The sequence below is a fragment of the Poecilia mexicana genome, unplaced genomic scaffold, assembly GCF_051168715.1.
Source record: "Poecilia mexicana isolate PSO_F unplaced genomic scaffold, ASM5116871v1 scaffold_16, whole genome shotgun sequence".
NCBI lineage: Eukaryota > Metazoa > Chordata > Actinopteri > Cyprinodontiformes > Poeciliidae > Poecilia > Poecilia mexicana.
This window is the reverse complement of record NW_028263385.1, coordinates 23,937,398-23,960,943: the sequence shown is the minus strand read 5'-3', so window position 1 is coordinate 23,960,943 and position 23,546 is coordinate 23,937,398. Positions and strand designations below refer to the sequence as shown.

The 23,546-nt window shown below is 39.3% G+C and overlaps 1 protein-coding gene across 1 annotated transcript in view; it reads left to right on the top strand.

The window, feature by feature from the left end:
- The first annotated feature begins 9,182 nt into the window (after positions 1-9,182).
- The window catches only part of LOC106923397 (exostosin-1b), a 52,076-nt gene continuing 37,712 nt past the window's right edge, over positions 9,183-23,546 (top strand). The window contains exon 1 of the mRNA XM_014996397.2: positions 9,183-11,125. Coding sequence (XP_014851883.2) covers positions 10,173-11,125 — 953 coding nt within the window. The 5' untranslated portion in view covers positions 9,183-10,172. The remainder of the gene's footprint in view (positions 11,126-23,546) is intronic.

Here is a 23,546-nt window from a genome sequence, read left to right as displayed (position 1 = left end):
GAATGAATTTAGTCATCAGCTAGAAGGAAACCTAAAGCCCCTGATGTTTGTGACCACTGACAGATCTCACTCACTTCACTGAGTGGCAAGGCGACCAGTGTCATACAGTGGTGCTTTCCCTAATGTGCCTTATAATTATGACTGCCTCAGTGACTCATAAATGTAAAAATTCAACGTCATTTAGCCGTGTTCAGCAGCCACTGATTGGCGGTACTATGATCGCACGAGTGCATGGATTCAGAAAATGGTCTGGTTCCATGAACGCAACAACGTCACGCAAAGCCTGTGTGAGTGAGAGCAACAAGATGGATATGCAGAGATGCAACAAGGTGTGCCCCGCCGGTCCCCTGAGTCACTCTGTGCCATTTATTAGCACCAACTTGACTCTATTTGGCTTGACTTGTAATTAAACCTTTTCATGGTTAGAACTTTCACACTGCTGTGAACTGTGTGAGGTGATTAAAGGCTGTTCAATTTGTACTCCGGTCCCACTGCTTTTCTCCTTCATTGATCTCTTTCAGGCCCTTGAAGCGACAGCTGCTCACAGGGGGGCTCTTCATGGAATAAAGCAGGATGCGCGCCCTATCTCTCCATGTCAGCAGGTAGCTGTTGGAGGTAAGCGTCAGGTGTGGATGTTTGCAAGTCGATGACGCTTACGTGACTAAACAAATTACAGTCTTTTTCAGTTAATGCTTATGATTTGCAGAAAAGAATCACCTGTGCAGATACTGCAGACGTTTATCTCCATGTATGACATGGGGAGAAATTATATACTGTGTTGTGGAAAGGTAGATTGTATTGATTTTTTTTTTTTTTGTCTCTCTTGAATGTTTCAGATCATCAATGTAATTTCAACATCAAATAAAGACATCCTCAATTCAATTCAATTCAATTCAATTCAATTCAATCCAATTCAATTCAGTTTTATACATATATCACCAATTCACAGCACATGTCACCACGTGGCACTTTGCAAAAAATAATTTCGATTCAATCAAACATACATTCTTATTTATTCTAGTTATCAAACCGTAGCGTAAGCTCTCAGGTCATTGTCCTGCTGCATATAGCAAATGTGCAGGAGGAGCTCAATGACACAAACTGAGGGTCAGATATTGCATTTCAGAATTTTTTGATAGAGAGGACTATTCATAAATCAGTCAATAGCAGTAAGTCTTCCATGTTATGAAGAGAAAAAAAGTTGCTCCAGAACATCACTCATCAACAGTAAAATGTTTGACTGTCTGTTATCTGTTGGCTTAACCCAAACGTAACAGGACCCAAAACTTCCTAAAAGTTAAACTTTTGTTTCACCGCTCCACAAATTGTTTCCCCAAAGCCTTGGCAATCTTGAAAACATTTTTGGTAAATGCATAATGGATGTTTTCGCTTATTTTTTTTGTCAGCAGATGTTTTCACCTTTGTACTCCCCTATGAATGCCTTCTTTACCAATTGTGTTATTTCTGAATAACAAGCAGTAATCTTAACTGAGGCGAGTAAGGTCCGCAGTGCTTCGGATGCTATTCTGGGTTCTTCTGTCATCTGAGTGAGTCATTGTCATATAATGGAGTCATTTTCCTAGACCGACCACTCCTGGGAAGATTCGCCACTGTTTCATGTTTTCTCCATTTGTGGATAATGCCTCTCTCACTGTGGTTCACTGGAGTGTCAAAGCATTGGAAATGGCTTCGTAATGGTTCCCAGACCGATAGATGTCAGTGTCTCTGTGTCTCATCTTCTGTTGAATTTCTTTAGATCGGTGCCTAATGTGTTCCATCTCAGGTCTTTTTTAGCCTACTTTATGAAACTCCATGCTGTCAGGAAGTTAGTGACCTCTTGAGCAAATAGTAATGGGGTATGGATGTGGGCGGTGAAATTTAACTAAAACAATGTGGCCAATCATAGTTAATTCATACAAGAAATTATATTTTCACATATAGGTTGATTGGAATGCCTTTTTTTTTCTAATAAATGAAAATTACCTTCTATTTGGTCTGGTTACTTATCTTAGACATAAAGAAGCTACTAGTAAATTTGTTTGATGATCTGAAACCTTCAATTATGACAAAAAAAAAGAGAAGAATAAATCTCAAATAGTTATTCACTGGATTGTTTTTTGACATGAATAATGAGGTCAGGGCGAACAGGTTTAACTTTTTAGGATCTTTGGAGAACATTACAGCCGTTTTACATGCCTATAAATAAAACACATTCCACTTCCACCATAAAGGAGCACGCGCCTACGTTTAGTTTCTCTTCAGGCAATTGAAACATAAATCCAGCCCCGACGCAGACTGCAAAGAGAGGAGAGAAGAGCGGCAGACAGGTTTTCACCCCACCTCTGCCAGATGTCAAAACACTTCCCACACAGAGTTACGGGGCTAACAAGTGATTTCAAGACAAATAGCAGAGGCTGATTGTGGTAATGCTCTAATATCGGATTCGATCAAGCAGCAGATGTCTTTTTATTGCAAGTCATTACTGCTGTCACACTTATTAGCATATAAATGGTTTCTGGGCCTACGGAGACCTAAAAGTTGTTGCACATGTAATTGAACCTGATCTCTGCTCTGTGATTGAGATGTTCCAACACACTCATGCATACATTACCATGCACACAAAGGTAGTTAGTATTTTACTTGCACACACACACACACACACACGCACACACATGACTAAGGCATGCTACTTTGTTTTACTAACATCGTGGAGATTCCTACACACGTCTACATCCTGGAATAGCACCTAATCCAAACTCTTACCCGAGTTGTTCTTGAAATCTGCCTCTGAAAATGTAATCATGAAGCATTTTTATCCCCAAGGCTCCCGAATGATGCAAGCCAAGAACTTCTAGCTTCTGGACCTCAATAAAATTATGTATAAGTACTATCCTAGATCGCTCTTCTGATTTTGTTTCTTATGTTTGGTAAAATAGTCACAGCATTAAATTGTCTGTGAAAATTTTAAAAATAAATTTAATAAGTCACAGACTGTTCCTAGCACTGTGTAATGAATAATACATGAATAATCATAATGACTGAATAACAATTGAAAATAATAGTGGATAAATGGCTTAAGACCATTTATATCACAGCAGGTATGGAAAACCACAAATGCAAAAATTTAATCATATACAAATCTATTAATCTCTTCATGTTAAATAAATAAAAAATATTACTTTTTATTTAAGTATTTATGTCAACTTGAGTCATGCAGAACTGATCTGATCGTTTCCATAGCAACGATCAGAAGCAAGACTTGTGCCAGAAGTCCAGTGACCTCACTGATGAGGTCATAGATGACATCATGTACATCACAGTAGACAAAGAAGTTCTGATGATTGAATGCTTGAATCTCAAAGCATCAGTCAGATCCAGACTCTTCTTGGAGATTCACATTTGTGTAGAGCAACAATGTTAAGTTTTGCGAAGGCGCTTGTTCCCTTGATTATCCCAGTTGGTTGGGGCCTTGGTCATGCTGTAACCACAGGGTTGAAGAAAGTGTATGATCATTACTTTCCAGGGAAGGATTCTAATGAAGGTAACTATCAGGATGACGAGGACGATTTGTTTTGGAAAGGTCTTCCATCCAATGCCAAAGAACAAACCGACCCGACTGGGGAGGTTTGCTCTGAAAAGGCAATGGCTATCTGTGGGACCTCAGAGGTAGGTAGGTAGGTAGGTAGGTAGGTAGGTAGGTAGGTAGGTAGGTAGGTAGGTAGGTAGGTAGGTAGGTAGGTAGGTAGGTAAGTATGTAAGTAAGTAAGTACCGTATTTTCTGCACTATAAGGCGCACCTTCAATGAATGGCCTATTTTAAAACTTTTTCATATATAAGGCGCACCGCGTTATAAGGCGAACTGTCGGCTTTTGAGGAAATTGAAGGTTTTTAGGTGCTCCTTATAGTGCGGAAAATACGGTAGGTAAGTAAGTAAGTAGTAGATAGGTAAGTAGGTAGGTAGTATCTAACTAACTACCTACCTACTTACTTATCTATCTACTTACCTACCTACTTACCTACCTACCTACCTACCTACCTACCTACCTACCTACCTACCTATCAACCAACTTAACTACTTACCCTACCTACTTAACTACCTACTTACTTACTTAATGTAAGTAAGTAAGTAAATACTTACTTACTTACTTACTTACTTTAAGTAAGTACTTACTTAAAGTAAGTAAGTAAGTAAGTAAGTAAGTAAGTAGGTATAGCTAAGTAAATAAGTAGGCAGGTAAGTAAGTAAGTAGGTAGGTAAGTAGTACCTAACTAACTAACTAACTAACTAACTATAGTATACTTACTTACTTACCTACTTATTTACCTACCTATGTAACTACTTACTTACTTACCTACCTACTTAGCTACTTACCTACCTATCTACCTACCACACTGTTAAATACTGCACATCTCTGTGTATTTATAGCCTGGCAGTCCTTACATTATTTATCAGCCGCCTTATTTAAAGTTTTTCTTTTTTTTTTTTTTTTTTTTTTTTTGATTTTCCAGATTGGATTTTGATATTTGACATTTCTTGGACTGTTTTTTTTTTATCCTGCTTCCTATCCTTTCCCAACATGTGTTTTATTCATTTGTTGACCTGCTTTTTTTTTTTTTTTTTTTTTTTTTTTTTTACCTCATTTCTTTTTCAGAGGCTCAGGTGGGTTGTTTTTACAATAGATGTGTTGCAGTTTTTTGTATTAGTACCATAAAACAAGTATAGATCTGCAGAAGCAATTGGTTATTGAAGGTAAAATCCCTCTTTGTATCTCTTTATGACTACCCATGGGTCCTCTGGAGTCTGACCTAAATATCATCATCAATATGGTCTTTCATAATTGCACTAATTGCTTTACTTTTTTGGGGTCAAATAGCAGCTTATATGGACACATAAAATATTGTCATTTTACTTAAAGTAACAGATATTAATTTAAAAACCTCAAATGTGATGGGGGATTAAAATTGTAAAAAGTTTTTAAAATGTTGCACAACATCAACACTGAAAAGGTGTGCTGTGTATTTCTATTCAGTCCCATTTACTCTGATTCAATAAAATAAAATCCAGTGCAACCCTTTCCCCCCATATGTCACCTTTAGAGTAAATAGAGTCCACCTGTAAGTTGATGTCTGTATACATACAACTGTTCTGTATCATGAAGACCAAGACCACCAGCAGCAGACAGGTCAGAGGTCAAACTGCAGAGAAACATAAACTAGATTTTGGTTATCAGACAAAATCCCAGAAACTGAAAATCTCTCTGAATAATATTAAATTAAAAAAATAAGGAGTATGGCACATCTAGAAACATGATTGTTCTCCTATGAGATAGTTATTTTTATTACTCTGAGAAGCTTACAAGATACCCATGGTGCCTCTGGAGGAGCTGCAGAGATTAACCTGTCATTCACAGGTTGTCTTTCACAATGACAGGGGCGTCAAACTCCACTCCTCAAGGGCCGCTGTCCTGCAGTGTTTAGATGTGCCACAGGTAAAAAACAGTGGAATGAAATGGCTTAATTACCTCCTCCCTGTGTAGATCGGTTCTCCTGAGCCTTGCTAATGACCTAATTATTCTTTTCAGGTGTGGTGCAGCAGAGGCACATCTAAAAGTTGCAGGACAGAGGCCCTTGAGGACTGGAGTTTGACACCCCTGTCACTAGAGGACCCAAATTTGGGTCCTCTCGTGAATGACAGGTTAAAAGCTAATATGTTGAACCTAGCCTTCATGGAAGACTGACCAGAAAAAAACACATTGTTGAAAGAGAAGAAGTGCTGTTTGTGGTGTGCTACAACCCATTCAGTGGACTAAACAAACTTATAAAGGAATGTGCTCTTATCAGAAAGAAACCGATTTGAACAACTTTTTCTTTTGCCTTATGGAAAATGCAAAAACTACGGACAAGGAAAGTGATCAGATTTGATGGGCAGATTGACTCACAAACATCAGACAGTCCTGGAAGTAAACCAGTTATAGTCTGGCCAGAGGTTCACCTGCCAGCTGGATAATGATCCTGAACATGCAGCCAGATTTAAGATTGAATTGTTTAGATCCAATCATAATCAAATATTAGAGAATACCCCAGTAAAATTCCATACTAACATCCAACTGAGAAATGACTGTTCACTGACTAAGGTTAAGAAATTTTCAAATGAAAATTAGCTAAAAACAAAATTCAGTATGTGAAGAAATGGTAGGGACACACCTGCCAATACGTGCAACATATGGTGCGTCTACTTACCCAGAGTCAGGGGGACTTCGCACAAATCTATGCCACACTTTTTAGATTATTTGGAGAAAATTATGGAAATCACGATTCACGACCACTTGACTGACAAGCACTACCAACGAAACGCAGTGTGTGGTTGTAATGCAACAGATTCTGAAAAACATATCACAGGTGCGATCGCGCTTCATGCTCATGAATTTTGAAACATGCTGAGCTGCATAAATTCAAGAGGTATAAATACTGGTTCAAGGTACTGTTTGTGTTTCCTGGAATGTGTTATCATAAATCAGACTGTGAACAAGAACGCCTCCGAATGAACCAATACCCTAAAGCCTTAAAAATTCTCCCTATGAAAATGTTTTGGGGTTTTTTGTAATATTTCTGTCCCTGTTATAGAATCTGAGATTAATAAATACAAAATTTCCCCCCATGTGATGAAAATGACATGGATGTGCAGAATATTTGCTAATCTTATTTTATGACTAGTCATGCAGCTTCGAGACACAGATATTTGCCACATGCAGCCTTCATTTCACTTTTCATCTTGACATGCTCAGAAGTGATTTATGCATGTTAGTGTCAACACAGATGGATGTTGCTCCTCTCCAAGGCTTCCTCTGAGAGTTAGGGGGTGGGGGGACCTTAAATTATCGCATCCAAGGCTGTGCTCAACATGAAAGGGGGAGCACACATGCGTATATGCGTATTGCTTTTTACACAGCAGCATGTATGTGTGTGTGTATGCGTGGGTATGGGTGTGTGCGTGCGTGTGTGTGTGTGTGCCAGCTTGCATGGGGCTGGAATGTTAATAACCAGTCTGCAAATAGTGAACTCAGAAAGCATTAGAAGGGTAAAATAAATTTCAATTTAGCTGCTTAGCTTGACATGTCACCTTCGGGGTGTCACCGGTAAACACTGCTCTGACCCGGGTGCCTTCAAATTAGATATTGGCATCGTAGCAAAGTGTTACACAGTGGGAGCGCTGCTCTGGCTCAGTCCCACCCCCTGCTGCTCTGAATCTGGCCAGAGCTCATCACCGCAAAAACAATGCATCAGCAGGGGGACCGCATCTCCACAGTCTCATTAGGCAGCAGATGATAGTTGGACAAAACAAATCTCCACGGTTTTTACCCATTTGTATTCATCTGGTATCCAGTTGACTGTCTGTTTTTTTTTTCATTTGTCCTCATTTATTTATTTATTTATTTATTTATTTATTTATTTATTTTTAAATCTTGTTACCGCATCCAAATATAATTTTCTGATTCTACCGTTATTGTGCCCGTCAATAAAAGAGCTCAGAACAAAAGCAACAAACATTCATCTACATAACGGGACGTGAGGAGTATTCATTTATTCAGAGCTATCAAATAGGAGGGGATGAAAGGGGGAGATGCAAGGGCAAGACGACGAAGAACAGAAGAAGGGGTGATGGAAAGCTCGTGTAGATTGAGAGATGGAGAGAGGACAAACCAACAAAGAAGAAGAAGGGAGTAGGCTGCAGAGGTGACCATCACTCACCTCACACTCTTTGATCAGTGGGGCCGTGGATTACCGAAGGAGTCCGGATGGCTAACGTGCATCTCTCAAAGAATGCAGGTGCTCTTTACAAGCTTCAACTAAATCACTTGGTATTTCTGACCACAGCAGCCGAGAAACACCACCAGGGTCTGGGTGTACCTCCCAGAAAAGAACCAGCCAATTCATATCAGCAGGACTGGACAATAGTGGTGGACTATTGTCTCCTTCCGCTTGTATGTGTTATTTTCGCATACAAGCAAATATTCAGACTTGACATTTACGGTTATTCAAATGAAGTGTATTTTGAAGGATGAATGAAAGCATAAGGATCCACCTGTACAGTAGCAAAAGCTCAGAGGGACTAAAAACGCATCAGAATTCAGGGGATGATGTCTGAATTTCAGAAATAATATATAAACTTGAGTTGAGCCATCAGTTAAATGATAATGATGACAGTGCAGCAAAAAAAAAAGCTAGTCCATCACAGAAAATGTTTTTTTTTCCCCCACAAATCTTTTTACAAGATACACAAAAATATAAGACATAGCCTCATAAGTCACCCAATTTTTAAGTAAAGACCACCTATAAATAATTTAAGCACAGTGAAAATAAAGTTTTCTATGTAAACAGCCATGCTTGAGGGACTTCTACACTGCATGTCTCCTTGAATGTGATTGTGAAACATGGTGGTTGCAGGAGGAGTGTCATTTTTCAAGAGCTACATGAAAGCTGGTTGATGGATGGAACTTATACAGGGTGATTGGTGACATTTTCTTGAGAAATGCCACCTTAGATGAGCCGCTCCATCCACAAACAGAATATACTGGGTAAACAAAGAGATGTCATTCAAATAAATAAAAGAAAGTGACAATAATTGTGCTGACATTACTTTGATGACACTCTTCATTTAACACATGTTAATAGCTAATGGAATTATCCTAGTAAAAGTAAGAGCACCCGCCAAAATTTTGTCACATGACTTTAGTATAGATTGTACAGCTAGAGCTCAATAAATTCGACAAACCTCAAAATTCAAATGTAAAAGTAATGAAAATAGAAATTTATATTTGTGGCCTACCTACAAATATGTAGGAGTGTGTCAGTGGCTGTCTGATGGGCAGTCAAAACAGAAATCTTCCACTTGATTACGTAAGCAATACACATACACTTTCTCCATTAAAACTTCTATCAGAAATAGATAACATATGTAATATATCGCTCTCTATTTAGTTAAACAATAATAAATATTTTTATTTTGGATCATAACTGTTGAAATAATGAAACGTTTTTTTAATATATAATATTTTACAATTTCTATACTCTTGAGCCGTACCTGTACGTGTTTGAAAGCGAAAGAGTGGTGGAAGCCCCGCCCGCCTCGGATGTGACGGCACCCAATGGGAAGGCACCGTGCGCCGTGGAGGAACGTCATCTAATGGGTACTGGTGGTCACAGTAGTGGGACGGCCCAGCCGTGTTGAGCTGCTTGGCTCGTCTCGTTCGCCGCACTCCTCCTGTTTGTGAGTGCATGAACCACCACTTGAGCACTTTACATGATTGGAAAAATTAAGGTAGATGCTAATTTACCGGCTTCGAGGTAGAAGACACGTTTCCCATCCGAGGAAAGAGGTTGTTTTTATTGCGGAAGGAGACAGATTTGGTTTTGCTGCCTTTTCCAGCCAGCGGTATAGATCTCTGATGCCGAGTGCTTAGCTAACAAGCTAACTGGAACTGTTTTCACAGACAAGCTAGTATAGTTAGCTTGCTAACAAGCTAGCGAACGTCGGTTTTAGAAATGTATTGTCTCGGTTTATCTGTTGTAATGTTGGAACCGGTATTAGAGGCATTATATGAACAAACTGGCGTAATATCTCCTATGATATGTTGAATGTTTTAAAGCTCCTGTACTAGTTTGGCTTATAATCTCCAGTGAAACCTTAAGATTGGAGTACAGACAATAGTTAACTGTCTGGGCAACAAGTCTAGCTCACTCTCCTGCTTCAACTTAATTATGTACTCGTATTTCATATTGTTAGTTAATATCCGGATAAGATAGAAACTATAGTTCGTGGCAAAATAACCCTTGTGGCTCAGCAAAGGTGGCGTTACACAAAGAAAAGTAGAGTGCGACTTAGGATGTCCAGATTTGAGTCCATCCGGTAGTTTGGGAAAAGCTGTCATTTTATCAGCAGCATCACGACCGACGAGGAAGACGAGGTGGATGGACATTAAAAATCGCCCACATGCGTTGGATCAGTTCCCGGACTTGTGAAAGGCAACTGAAGCAGGAGGAGGGAGACGAAAGCTCGCAGCCCTTGCAGCCCGGGGGAAGATGGCGGAGCTCTCCCACAGGAGGTGGTGAGACCCAAACTTCGCAACTTGTCGGATTCACAGACGCGCACCTTATTTCCGATCGCCGGACACATGCAGGCCAAAAAACGATACTTAATCCTATTCTCCGCCGGCGCCTGTCTCATTCTGCTGTTGTGTTTCGGGGGGATACAAGTCCCGCTGTCCCGACGGGGTCCCAGCCGGCGTGATGACCGCAGCCTCGCCGGTTATCACCCCGGGGCGCGGTGGCGGCGCCTCCAGGGATACCTGCAGTCTTTCAGCACCTTTGAGAAGGATCGGAGCGATGACCTCAGCGAACACATATCTCCTAGGCAAAAGAGGGACACCAACTCATTCCTGTACACTGGAAAACGATGCAGAATGGAGTCCTGCTTTGACTTCTCTCTGTGTGAGAGGAACGGATTTAAGGTTTACGTGTATCCGCAGCAGAAAGGAGAAAAGATCTCGGAGAGCTATCAAAACATTCTGACCTCCATCGAGGGCTCCAGGTTTTACACGCCAGACCCAGCACAGGCCTGCCTGTTTGTCCTGAGCTTGGACACTCTGGATCGGGACCAGCTTTCACCTCAGTACGTGCACAACCTGAAGGCGAAAATCCAAAGCCTTCCTCTCTGGAATGAGGGCAAAAACCACATAATCTTCAATTTATATTCCGGCACATGGCCAGATTACACAGAAGATCTCGGCTTTGACATTGGCTTTGCCATGCTGGCCAAAGCCAGCATAAGTACAGAAAACTTCAGGCCTCAATTTGATGTTTCTATCCCCCTGTTTTCGAAGGAGCACCCCAGGACAGGTGGAGAGAGGGGCTATTTGAGACATAACACGATCCCCCCTTACAGGAAGTACGTGCTTGTTTTTAAGGGGAAGAGGTACCTGACTGGAATAGGGTCAGACACAAGGAATGCTTTATACCATGTGCATAACTCACAGGACGTGGTCCTCCTCACCACCTGTAAGCACGGGAAGGACTGGCAGAAGCACAAGGATGCACGCTGCGATAAGGACAACGCAGAGTACGACAAGTGAGTACTTTTCTGTCATTAAGTTTTCAGATAATTTTTATTTACTCCCCTCTTACAGTCTCATTTGGTGCTTTTAGAAAAACTTGCACTAAAATAGTCAGTGTGCTGATTATGAAGGTTTAACTTAGGGGCGGACAATATGGACTTAGAATTTTATTGCGATACTTTGTGGTAGTATTGCGATAACAATAAAGAATGTGATAAAAAAATAAATGTATTACTCATTTTTTTTGTTTGTTTTGTTTAGTTAACTGTATGGCTGTGACTGCACTGCATTCAGCACCACAAACACAAATATTGTTGAAAAACATTCCTATTTGAAATGGGCTTCATCAAGTCACCACTTATTTAAAGAAAGTATGATTTATATCAGTAAACTGCTCACAGTAAATTGATTTAATCATGTTGCCAAATTTACTAATATTTATGGACGCCTTTATGGAACAAACGGTGGAAAAAATAGCAAAAAATAACATTTCCAATGGTACTGTCAGTTTTTTTTTTATTTATCTATCATCAATAAGTGAAATGTATCTTAACCGTGATAAATTTATCAAAATTATAAATGAATCAAAAGTCTTCATGATAAACAATATGATAAATGCCCACCTCTGGTTTGACTTCATTTCTTTGCAATAACAAATATTGTGAAAAAATAAATTAAAATAGCAAAATATTTGGTTTATTAATGTTCCCATAATTATATTTCTGTATAATTTAGATTGCTTAAGACTGTCTTTTAGGTTTTTTGTTATAAGAAAAAAAAAACAGACCAGGAATGTCCTAAAGATACTGTAACGCCACAAGGGTTTGTTGTTTGTTCAGTTCCCCAATATTTGCTTGCATCATTTACTCATTTATGGACCTTTAGTGGAGGCCTGTGAGGCACTGATGAGAAAATTAATGTCAGCCAGAGGCACTGCAGTATTACAGTCATTCAGTCAATATGTCGATCTGTTGACTCAGCCATTGATGACTCTTCTTCTGTGTTCTCTGTATCCTGACTTTCCATCATTTTTGTCATTTCCTGTACAAATATTCTATTATTAGAGATTTTATTGAGTTTATATTAATTTGCTACTTGCCTGTTCTGGTGATGCACAAGTGACTTCTTTAAATTTGCTTTTCTTTTTTTTTTTTTTTAGACCAATATAATCCTGTGAGCAAGCAGGATTGTTGTTTTTATGAAGAGAATACTCCATAGAACAGAAGTGCAGCTGTGGAATAATTTCCCGGTGTCAGCCAGGTCATTTTCTGAGCTCAAATCTGATGAACAAACTCTGTGATCCACCTTTGGACAGTGGGATTGAGTTTTTGTCGGCCAGGGCTGTGCCATGTTTTTACTGGTGGTGTTTGATTGGAGATCTTTGGACTGGATTAGCAGTGACAAAGCTCTGGTGCCAGTGAGGGGAAGCCACTCTGGCTTCTGTTTGCTCAATCATTTCCCAGACGAGCCCAATTGCATTAGCTAGGAATGCACTGACTCTGACCAGTGTCCTGATTGACCCCAACATGCTGGGGGGGCCAAAAGGTAATGATTTATCTTTTGACTTTATGCTGCATTTTAATTTTTTGTTTAAGTGCCCTTTAATTGCTGTGTTTAGACATGAAGTGGGTAGAGACAGAAGGGAAGAGCAGCAAATACCATGATTGGGAATCAAGCTTCCATTTTCCTTTAAAAAAATTCATGTAGAAATATTATCTATAACTCAGATGACAATTTCATTAAGAAGCATTCGGGAGCAATTAAGATATGAATTCCTAATGTGTGACAATCCAGCTTAATTGCATTGTTTAGCCAGAGTAAGAGCTTCTTACTCAGTGTGCCTTCTTTGAACCTGACTAGTGGTTCTACTTTGATTCCCATTGCGATGTTATATTTTTGAAACATACCAAATCATTTGTGTCATGCCTTTTTCTGCCACTGCTACAGCTTTAAAATAACAAAATTCACACAGACTCTGGTCGCCAGAGCATGCTTGATGTCTAAAGTTTGAAGTGTATGAATGGCATTTTGACAAACACTTCAGCAGTGTCCTGAAGTGTCTCCTCAAAATACTCTGTTTTGACAGTATCATGTATCCATGTTTTCTAAATGGCCGCACTCTGCAGATGTGGCTACTGGACATTGCCAAGCTTTCTGTTTATATCTACTTACATCCTTTAGACCTTTGATACCAATGTTGGAAAAGGTGGTCCTCTTGTTGGGCGACCTCTACCCCAGATTGTCCAGAGCACATGACGTACGGCGTCATTGATTAACAGTGACTTGAACAAACTGCAGTTCTGCATCTAGCTTTACAGGAAATGGCCGATGCAAACATATGGATCTGAAGTTGAAGTCTTTTGGCAGACAGGGAATCTTATTCACGTCATAGCTAGAACTGCAGTTGTTGCCTGTTTTTATTTGTGGGACCTGTTTTTTTTTTTGAGACTTTCAACTTAAACTTACAAAGAGCTCTGTCTCACCTTTTCTGCATCACACACATCCCAGCCTACCAACTCTCTCCAGGGAATTTTTGTAGTGTTTGTTGTGCGTGACTGCAACAATGTGGTCAACGATACTTCATTATGTTTTTGACATAATGACATTGTTATTTTTAGTTGGAATGTAGAAGGCCACCCACTTATGATTGTTTTCTGAAAACATGCCAACATTGTTAAAACTGATTGTAATCTCCACTCCACCTGTTGGATGTTGGAAAAACTGAAATGTTGCATGTCCGCTGATGGATTCTCATTTAGTGTATTTCTTTCTTACCTTATTAATAATTTAGGGTTTGACATCTGCCTGTTGCTTCAATGACAAACACCAATTTGGAGTTTTTGTATTTGATATTGTGCTGTTATGCTAAACTTATGTATGACATACTTTTCTCTAACTTAGTCATTAAACATTTGGCACTGTTATGTCTTTTTTTTCTTCAAATTTTCATGATGTTTTACGACTGGACCTTTGACAACATTATTCAGTCTATGCAATAAAAGATTTTACCTTAAGTCATTCAGTGCATCTTTTCAACTTTACATGTTTCCATTTCCAATTTTCTATAAACATAAATAGTTCAGTGTAAAACCTACATTTTAACAGATTTAGGTCGGCGTTCCTGTGTTTTGGTCTTACTTTAAGCGGAGATCAGATGTAGAACAACCTAAATATGTAGCGTATTTCTTTCCCACCATTTTATTCATTTATTTTTTTTCTGTGAAGGTTTTGGGTGCAACAGAGTTGCTGCACCCTGTTATACGGCCCTCTGGGCCCGACAGTGCAGTCTGGCATCTAACTGGGTGGAAATAATTGTTTCTGTGCCTGGCTGTGGTCTTTTGTGCAACTAATCCCTCTTATCCTCTCACAGTGCAAAAAAGGAAGTTATGATAGAGTCAGTGTAAGCCCTCACAATAATTACCATGTCAAATTCATGTCAGTTTTCAATCGAGACTTCGATGCGCCATAGATTGACTGGTTGTTGCTACATGAAGATACCACACTGTGCTCCCCACTCTGGGAATCATTTTATTCTTTGCTATTCATTGAAATTAAGTTACCAGCAGTTGAAGTACAAAGTTCAGTCTCCTCAATATGATTTGTGCAAACCTGAGACCTCGATCCACTTGTTTACGTCTCTGCCAGCATCTCTTGCAAAGTCAACAGTTAGTCAACAGTTTCCTTCCCTCATCTCCGTTTACTTGTTTTTTATATTTGTACTCTGCCTCTGTGCACAAGCCTGTAACGCTGCTGGGAGAGAAGAGGAGAGAGGTTGCTGGGAGATCCAGCAGGAGGCAGATCAGATGCAATTTTAACCTCAGACTGAAAGCCCTCTCACAGCTTGTTTCCAATTAGGAGGCACTACCAAGTGCAAGAGCGTGAATGGGATAAAGTGAAAGATTGGGGGTAGAGGAGTTGGCGGGGAGCTAAGTCTCAGAAGACTGAGACGCAAGTGGAAGTTGGGGAGGAAAATGGAAGCACAAAGGAAACAAGGCCTCTCAGAAGTGACGAGATAGATTGAAAATAAAAGGCAGAAAAGAGGAAAAACACATGGCCATCTATTCTGCCGTACGAGGTGAGCGCAGTAGCTGGCAGGCTGCTGACGTTAGTCTGCTAGGTGTATTTATAGCCTTGGAGGATTTTTAATCCTCAGTATTGGCCAAAGCCCCTGGCAGAGGGCTGCTAGCCAACCTGATGCGGGCTTTACAAGCTTGGGGAAAATGATAATCCATGGGGGGGAATAGTTGATCTAAGTTCCTGCACATGAACTATATCTGCCTTCTCCCCCCCATTAATCTTATCTATATTTCCAACACATTGGATCAGCATTTCTTTTTCTTTTTTTTTTGTGTGTTTCTCATTTTTTAAAAGGGATTATAATGTACTTGGTCATTTTGTCATAATTTTTCAGTGACTTTCCTCCTATAAAACTGATCTGTGTGGCTGTCAAAAGTCAAAGGATAGTCTTTAAACAAATTTGAGACCCATCCATTAATTTGTTCCAGTCTCTTCAGCCAGTAAGATCATCTTCTAAATGCCTGTTTTTCCAGTGTAACCTATGCAGTCTTTTGTCAGATTAGCTGTAAAATGACCCCTTCAGTCAACAGTCATTAATTACTACTTTAGCTTTGCCCTTCCAGCTACTGTCCTATATATCTTTGCTATGCTTCCAATAACCCCACCAGCTGCCTTTTCTACACAGAGCTAAATGATACAGCGTGCAGAGAAGGCACCTGGTAAACCACAAAACCACTCTACACAGACCAGACGTTTGTTTTTTTTAATAAACCTATATTGGTGCGCTGCCCAGCCTCTGGGAATGATCAGTAGTTTAGATACTTGTATAGTTATGTCTATTTATGAGGTAAATATTGAAGTGGGAAATGACTTTAAGGGTTGCCGTGATGGTAAAATTGTTCTCAATCATTATGCCAGTGAAAAAAAGTGCAGTTTTTTATGATTAGCCATCAAATTCAGTGCCTCAGGGACTTCACTGCAGACAAGAGTAAAGGATAGTGCAAAAACAGTGGAGATATTTCAAACAAGAAGTGCCAAGGGTTCTCTTTTTTTTTTTTTGGTCATGTTTTGAACTTTGCAACTCCTCAATAAAAGCTACTACTATAGCTTCCTATTGGCTCTTATGTTTTTAAATGTATTTGCTTTAAAACTGGATGCAGTTTTCGCGATGGTCTGGTTTGTCTCTTTAAACTGTTGCTGGCTTGTTGGATTTCTTGGATTAAAGGTATTAGTAGGTGAGGGGCTGCATGTTACTCAGCAAGTCGGCCAACGTGGCTTACTTGGGGGAGAGGGGCTGTCTGTAATTTGCTTGTGACATAATTTATTAGGGTTGTTGTCCAGTTCTTTAACTTTGTTAATCTCTTGTACAGGGAGCGTTATCTTTTTTTTTTCCCAAGGTGGAACTTTATAGTTAAAAGCTGAGATGATGTAAAACGGCTTTTATCTCTGTTCTTTTCATGACAAGAAGATATAAGACTGTCAAATTCAAAGACGGCAGCCATGCCAAGATTGTTTGAAAATAAGCAGGTGTGGGAACGGAGGAGTAATTTGGTAAAGACAGGTTTCCTAAAACCGGTGCACAAGGTACTGTGGTCTGCCTCAGTTTCACGATGATGTGAGTGAAGGAATTAGCTGATGTGTCTAGAATGAAGTTGGCCAACATCCCAAAGTAAAATGCCTTTAGTGGCATTAACGAAGGGCTCAAAATGATAGATTTATTAATATTTCATAGCTTTCTCCACCTTCATCATCAGAAGTGCTGCAAATGGAGCCTTTAAGGTCAAAGATGTAGTTTAATGGCGCTGACTCATCAGCGAATCATTGAAGTTGGGCTTAGCTGGCCATGTACGACGAAGTGTGTTGTGAGCACGACATGCAGAACCAAAGACTGGCTCGAAGGCAAAGCTTGTAGGATTGTAATCCCTCAGTTGCTGTGGTAGAGGAGATAGCACAGAGATGAAACTTGGTGCTATGAAAGTTGATGTCAACGGAGATAGATTTACTATCTCTGTTGATTGTCAAAAGTAGTTGGAAAACACATCATTATTCTGCCTTGGAAACTGTACCAGGCAGTGAGAGAAATAAGCAGCCACTCTGTTAGTAGCTCTTGGCTGAGTTGTGGTTTTTAAATCCTCGGATAAAACCAGCACACAAATATATCCACACACAGATTTGGTATCTTTTGCTGTCCTCCTTGTGCAGCACTTTGTCAGATAAGGGCTTTAACCAACACGGTGTGAGGAAGGTAATCTCTAGCACAAATGATAACCTTGAATATATCATGGTCTGATGTCTTCATTTGTCCTTCACTGATGCAGTTTTCACCAAAACTTCATGTTTAGCTTTATCTCGAGGGGGGGAAAACACGCACACACCTATCGCTAACCCTGAATGGTGTTAGTTGCTGTGACTCACACAGTTAGCGATTCAGGCTGCTCACATGAGCATGCAGCAGTCGTGACAATAGATTTCATTATCGATTGATAAAATCTAGCTCCAGGTCAGTGTGTGAGGTAATATAAAGGCTTTTGGCTACTCTATGGAGTAATGCTGTACTGTGTATGATCTTCAAACCTTGTGCTTGTCTGGCACATTGAGTTTATGGAGGATGTGCTGGGCTAGCCATGTACTGCTGCATTGTATGGCATCAATAACTGTATGTAACTGTTGAGGTAGTCTCTGCTAAACAGTCATTTTTGTTCTTTGTGTGTGAAGACCTAAACAATAGTGAATAAACATTTTCAGAATCTAGAGTCTTCAATAATCAAACCTATTCCTGAGAAAACTTTTTTTTAAAAATAATTTTCATAAAGTAAAACTGAGTGTAAAAACTGGTCTGTTGGGTACATTCTTAATCACTAAAATGTATAACTATTAAGTCTTGCTAATTAAGCAAGACCTATTTCAATATACTGACAATAAAATCACCGACTCATTCTGATGTCTTCCTTGTACGATTGTCTCCAGCCTTTTCATTAATAATTTAAAAAGTTTCTGAAGTGGCTGCAACAGCAAAAGAATGTTGAACTTTCCCAAAACGGTGTTAATATTTTTGAAGAGTTTTTATAACACACCCAACACATCCTCTCCTCTCCCTCCTTATCTTCTATATTGAAGAGCGTTGCCAACATATGATCAAAGTGCCACCGATTTCTGCTAGCTCCTGCAATTTGTTCACATTGTATGGGAAAACGGCAGCATTTTTCACTTTATCTATCATCGTTGTGCTGCCTCCACCCTGTAATCTCGCTTTCTGCCACTGAAGCAGTTGGGCTTCCCTCTCTGTGGTCTCGTAATTGCACAGTAATAATCTTTTCCCTCTTGAGAGTTACAAGACTGTGTTTACACTTCATTTTTGGCAGCTCGACTTGGCAAGACGCTAATTTACACTTTCTGCAGCAAAATGATGCTCCTCTTCGGATTACTTTTGCTGCCTTGCCAGAGCATTAGAGGCGTCGCAGTTATCTATAAGTTCGATGGGCTTCTCAAAATGTTCTTTTGTATCTGTGATGAAATAAAAATGGTATTTATTCACACGTTTGAGTGGTGTTTTTTTATATGTCTATAGAAAATGAGGTGTACACCCCTTCTTTAGAAGTACAACTTCCCTGAAAGGTTAAACTAATTTTCTTTTCTAAATATTGACAGATGAAAGCTGAAATCATTTAAGCTAAATAGCCTTATGTTCTATGTCTGAGTGACATAAAAGCATCTCTCTTGTTTTTTCATGGTACAATTCTCCTATGCTGTTTTTAAGTTGGGATGCTATAAAGCTAAAGTGATGTGTGTGTTAAGCAGCGGAGTGCAGGCCAGCTAATCTACACAGCTAATATCAGCCGTTTTCATGTCTCTCACCAAAACTATTATGGAAATCTGCACTCTTTCATTGAGGGGGGGAAAAAATCTTCCCTAGAACCACATTTAACGTACAAATATAAAATTAATGCCAAAGCATTCTGTGTTGCATATTTTCCAACAAATAATCACTAAATGTTACAAAGGAAAGTTAGTCCAGAGAAATCCCATCCCCTGCAGCTCGGCGTTGGCTTTATTCATGTCCCTACAATGAGTATCGGATCAGACGCAGCTCACAGGTTTGATGCTGCGTTGATAGCAGACTCGGCTGATAAGGCTCCATCGTCTGATCTAAGATGGGTCCGTCTCCCCGACCCTCCTTTTTGTCTCGGTTGCTGTTTTCATTAGAGGAGGAAGACCGTCTCTGCGGAGGCTGACTGGAATGAGATTTTCTGATCAATGAACAAAAGAAAAACTAATTGGAAGCCGTCCACACATCAATATGTTGCTGTTTGTGGTTAGAAATACATTTCACTTTATTTGTTTTTTCTTTCTCCCCGTCTCAGCTAATAAATTTTCAAATGTTTTACATGAATCTATATGTTATTTCTTCTGTTTTCCTGTTATAATGTTGATATTCTTGTTGCCTTTATGCTACGTCATTCGTCGTCCATATTTTCTTTGCATCCCGCCTCCTCCTTTTCTCTCGTCTCTTCTATTATACATGCAGGACATTCCTTTTTCTGTGTGGCTTCCCTCTGTCATTGAATCTAAATTTTTCATTACGGACCATTGCAGCCGTTTATCTCTCGCTCCATCCATCCACCCTCTGAGCTCTAAGGAACGTGACCTGGACAGATACGTTTCTGCACTCGTAAATAACCTCTGAACTTTGCCCTTTAAGTTCCATTCAGACATAAACTTGGGAGATATTTAGAAAGACTTCACATTCAGGATTCCCCCCCCGCCCCCCATTAAACGTCGCCATTCCCAAATTCATATGTTAAGTTTAAACTTTTTATATACCGTACTTTAACAATTGTGTAAAAGTGATTGATTAGTTGTACAATATCTCTGTTGGCTGTTTGAGGCCTTGTAGGGGGAAAGGACTTTCCTTTTTTCTGGTTTTTAGAGGGAGCTTAAAATGGATGGAGATTTGAAAGCAAGAATAAAGTAGAGAGATAAAAGACTCAAAAGAATAATATTCCACTGAATTAACCTGAGGTCGGGTAATGTGGTTCTGATGTAGACCCTGTCTGTGTGTTGATAAATGTTTTATGAAGCTCTCTTTGAACTCATTAACCACGGGGAGATGAGTAAGTCCAAGGTACCTTGAGGAAATGAGTAAAGTTTTTTATATATATATATATTTTTTACTACAGCTATTTTGGTACTAAGCTCCTCTTCTGATTTGAGTCTGGGTAATGCTTTTTAAACCTCTTAGCAGTGATTGGAAAAGTTCAAGAATATCAGAATTCAAACATTAAAAGGGAGCTATTTCCCAAACATTTCACTTTATATTTATATTTGGGTTGAACTGGTCCTTAAAACTGGCAAAGCATTGAAACTAACTGTTGTCTGGATCTCCAGACAAAAAAAAAAGTAATACAAGAGTTAGTTTTTAAGATTGTTTGAACAAAAATCATTACTGACATATTGTTATACCAAACTTAAAAAAAATCAGAAGTCAGTTGCAGCATTTTTTGTTTCATGATTTATGGAACCAAAAGGTAAGATTAGAATTTCAAAGGTAACATTTTCTACTTGAAATTCCCTGAATGTCTTAAAAACTATGGAAAAAAAATAGTAATTTGCATCTGGAAAAGTATGTTTACCGATGGAAAAATGAGTCGGAACCTTTCATAGGTTCATCAACATGATTCACTGTTTTCTTTAACCCTTAGCTGTTCTGCCATACAATTCAAATAATGAAGTCATTTTATAAAATGCCAGAGAGAAAAAAAATTCCATAGCTGCAGGTGAAACAGCCATGATTAAGTACACCATTAAGACAAAATAGTGGAGTGAAGCTCATTACGATGGCCTTATTCATTAATCTGTGATATGCCACCTTCAGGCTACAGACTATTTTAAGCATCGTAGCAGCCACAGTCATTCTTACCGTTAAAGATTATATGCTCCTATGTCAGCTTTCAGCTGGATTGCATTGCCAGACCTAGTCTCCCAGTGTAATTTGAATCCTGACAACAACTGAGCCTCCTATAGGAGGAATCCAGGACTCTGCAAGCCCTATAAAACCTTGGCTTGTGTATCACGTTTTCACATTTTTCAGGAATCGCTGCCCACAGTTACCTGATGCTCTTGCTGCTTTGGAAAGACTGGACCAAACCAGAACGGAGACCTTTCTATTTGCTAGCACTAGCTCTCGAAAATAGTCTTGTGGTGATTTGTAAATTAAAGAAGTGCTCAAATTCGTTTGAAAAGGAAGCACAAGTTTTACCTCTGAGTTTGTTGGATTTGATTTCTGGCTCCAACAGCTACATCAATGGGGATTCTTGAATAATTTAAGTTGCTCTGATGCAGGCTTGGACCGAAATAAAGCTCTATCCGTGTGTTTGAGTTGTGACATTCTCACCAGAGACGCCTCCCGGCTTTTCTTAACTTGGATCCAGTGTACATTTCTCAGCTGCCGTTTTCCCCTTCCTTCCCTTCCTAATCTAATGACGCTCACTTTCACTTGGTGGCTTTCAGCCTGAAATTCCTCTGGCTTAAGCTCGTGTTCCTGGCAACAGCCTATCAATGTAGCGTAACTGTCACAGTAAAGAGGGAGCATAAAATTAAATGTGAAGTCACTCTGAAATAATAGGGGGAAGGAGAGAGAGGAAGCTGGTTTTAGAGCTGCTGTAATTTTCCTACTGGGAACTAAGTTCATCTTGGAAAGCTAGTCTTTGTTTACGATTTATGAGAGTTGTCATTTTAAACAAGCGCACCATACTTCATTTGCACATTCTGTACAACATCAAGCAATTGGGATCTTGAACTTAACGTCTGGTAAGAGACGAAAAAAATGACTAAATCATACCTGTAGCTAATGCACATCTGACAACTGGAATGAAAGTAATTTTGCAAAAAAGAAAAAGAAAAAAAAAAAAAGCTGGGTTCTTGTAAGATATGGCGGATCAGAGCTGCGGATACATGGCTGCTGCAAAACTGATTTGTTCCTGATTACATTTATATATGTGGCAGATTGAGTGGTTAAGTGAATTGAAATGATCAGGACTTGCCTGAGATGTACAATATATTAGAGGAGCATAAATCGCCAACACATTTTCCTTACTTTAGTATTTCTGAAACTCATCCCAGGCCGGGAGATGATTATTACCAGCATTGTTGTGGTTAATATGCTGTTTCCAACCTATTTTTATTTCTATATTTAAGTAAAAATGTCACCATGGATAAAAGTTAGTGATATCTGTTGCTTCTTTGTTTTTAAATAGGTATTTTAATGGCGATTAAAAGCGATGCACCAATCAGAAAACATCGGGCCAATCTCTGATTTAGGCAAAAAAAATAAATAAAATTTTAAGCTTTGCGTTGTCAAGTCTGATTTCTCTCTTAGAGGGAGGATATAGAAATCTATAAGAACGGCATTGAAAATATTTATGGTCTTCTTGTTGTGAGTGGTCAAATATTTATATTGGAGGCAGAAACATCATGCTGTTTTGTGAGAAAGCTGTTGGTGTAAAGCATTTCTTTTACAATGGTTGTGGAACAGATGCCACATATTTCAGTGTTTGAGATGCCTTTCTGCATTAAGACAAAGAAAAGTAAATTATTAGGTGGACTTTCTTACTACAGAGTGAAGCAGTAATTTTGCCATTTGATTCAGGAGCGTTTGGCCATGATGAGTCGATGGCGAGTAAAAATCTGGTTGCTTTTGACAGCTTCATCCATCCCAATTCTTTGTTTGATATTTTAAACATCATACTGAAACAGTTATCTTTTTTTTTCTTCCTTCATTGATGGCGTCCACACTGAAGAGTGTTTAAAAAATCCTGAATCTTATCGCAGTCACAGCAGTCCATTTGCAAGCATGTTTGATGATTAAAAAATGTTCAGATCTTACAGTTTGTGACCACTTGGTCTTTAATCTGAGCTAATCAAAAATACAGTTTATTTGTGCAAAGACAAACTTGTGATTGAATCATTTCATGTTATTTTCTCACTATCTTTAAAGGTAGTCAAAGGTATTCCAGCATTGGCTTCACTTTTAACACCAAAACTTCATCCATCTCAACCCTGGAGCTCATTAGAAGTGGCATTGCCTCTTTGGTTAACACTTCCCTCTCAGTTTTTGGGGTGTGTGTGTGTGTGTGTGTGTGTGTGTGTGGGGGGGTGTGTGTGTGTGTGTATGTGTGTGTGTGGGGGGGTGTGTGTGTGTGTGTGTGTGTGTGTGGGGGTGTGTGGTCCTTTGCAGAGATCATAGAAGACCAACACTGTTCCTCTGAGTCTCCTCCAACGGACAAAGTGAGCCACGCATGCTTTTTCACACCATCCATCCTTGTTGCTAGGATACTGCTTGATGTTTTTTTTTTTTTTTCTTTTCTTCTTGACCCGGCTCATTTTGTTGTTCCTTTCTCTTTGAATCTTGATGCTTTTTCT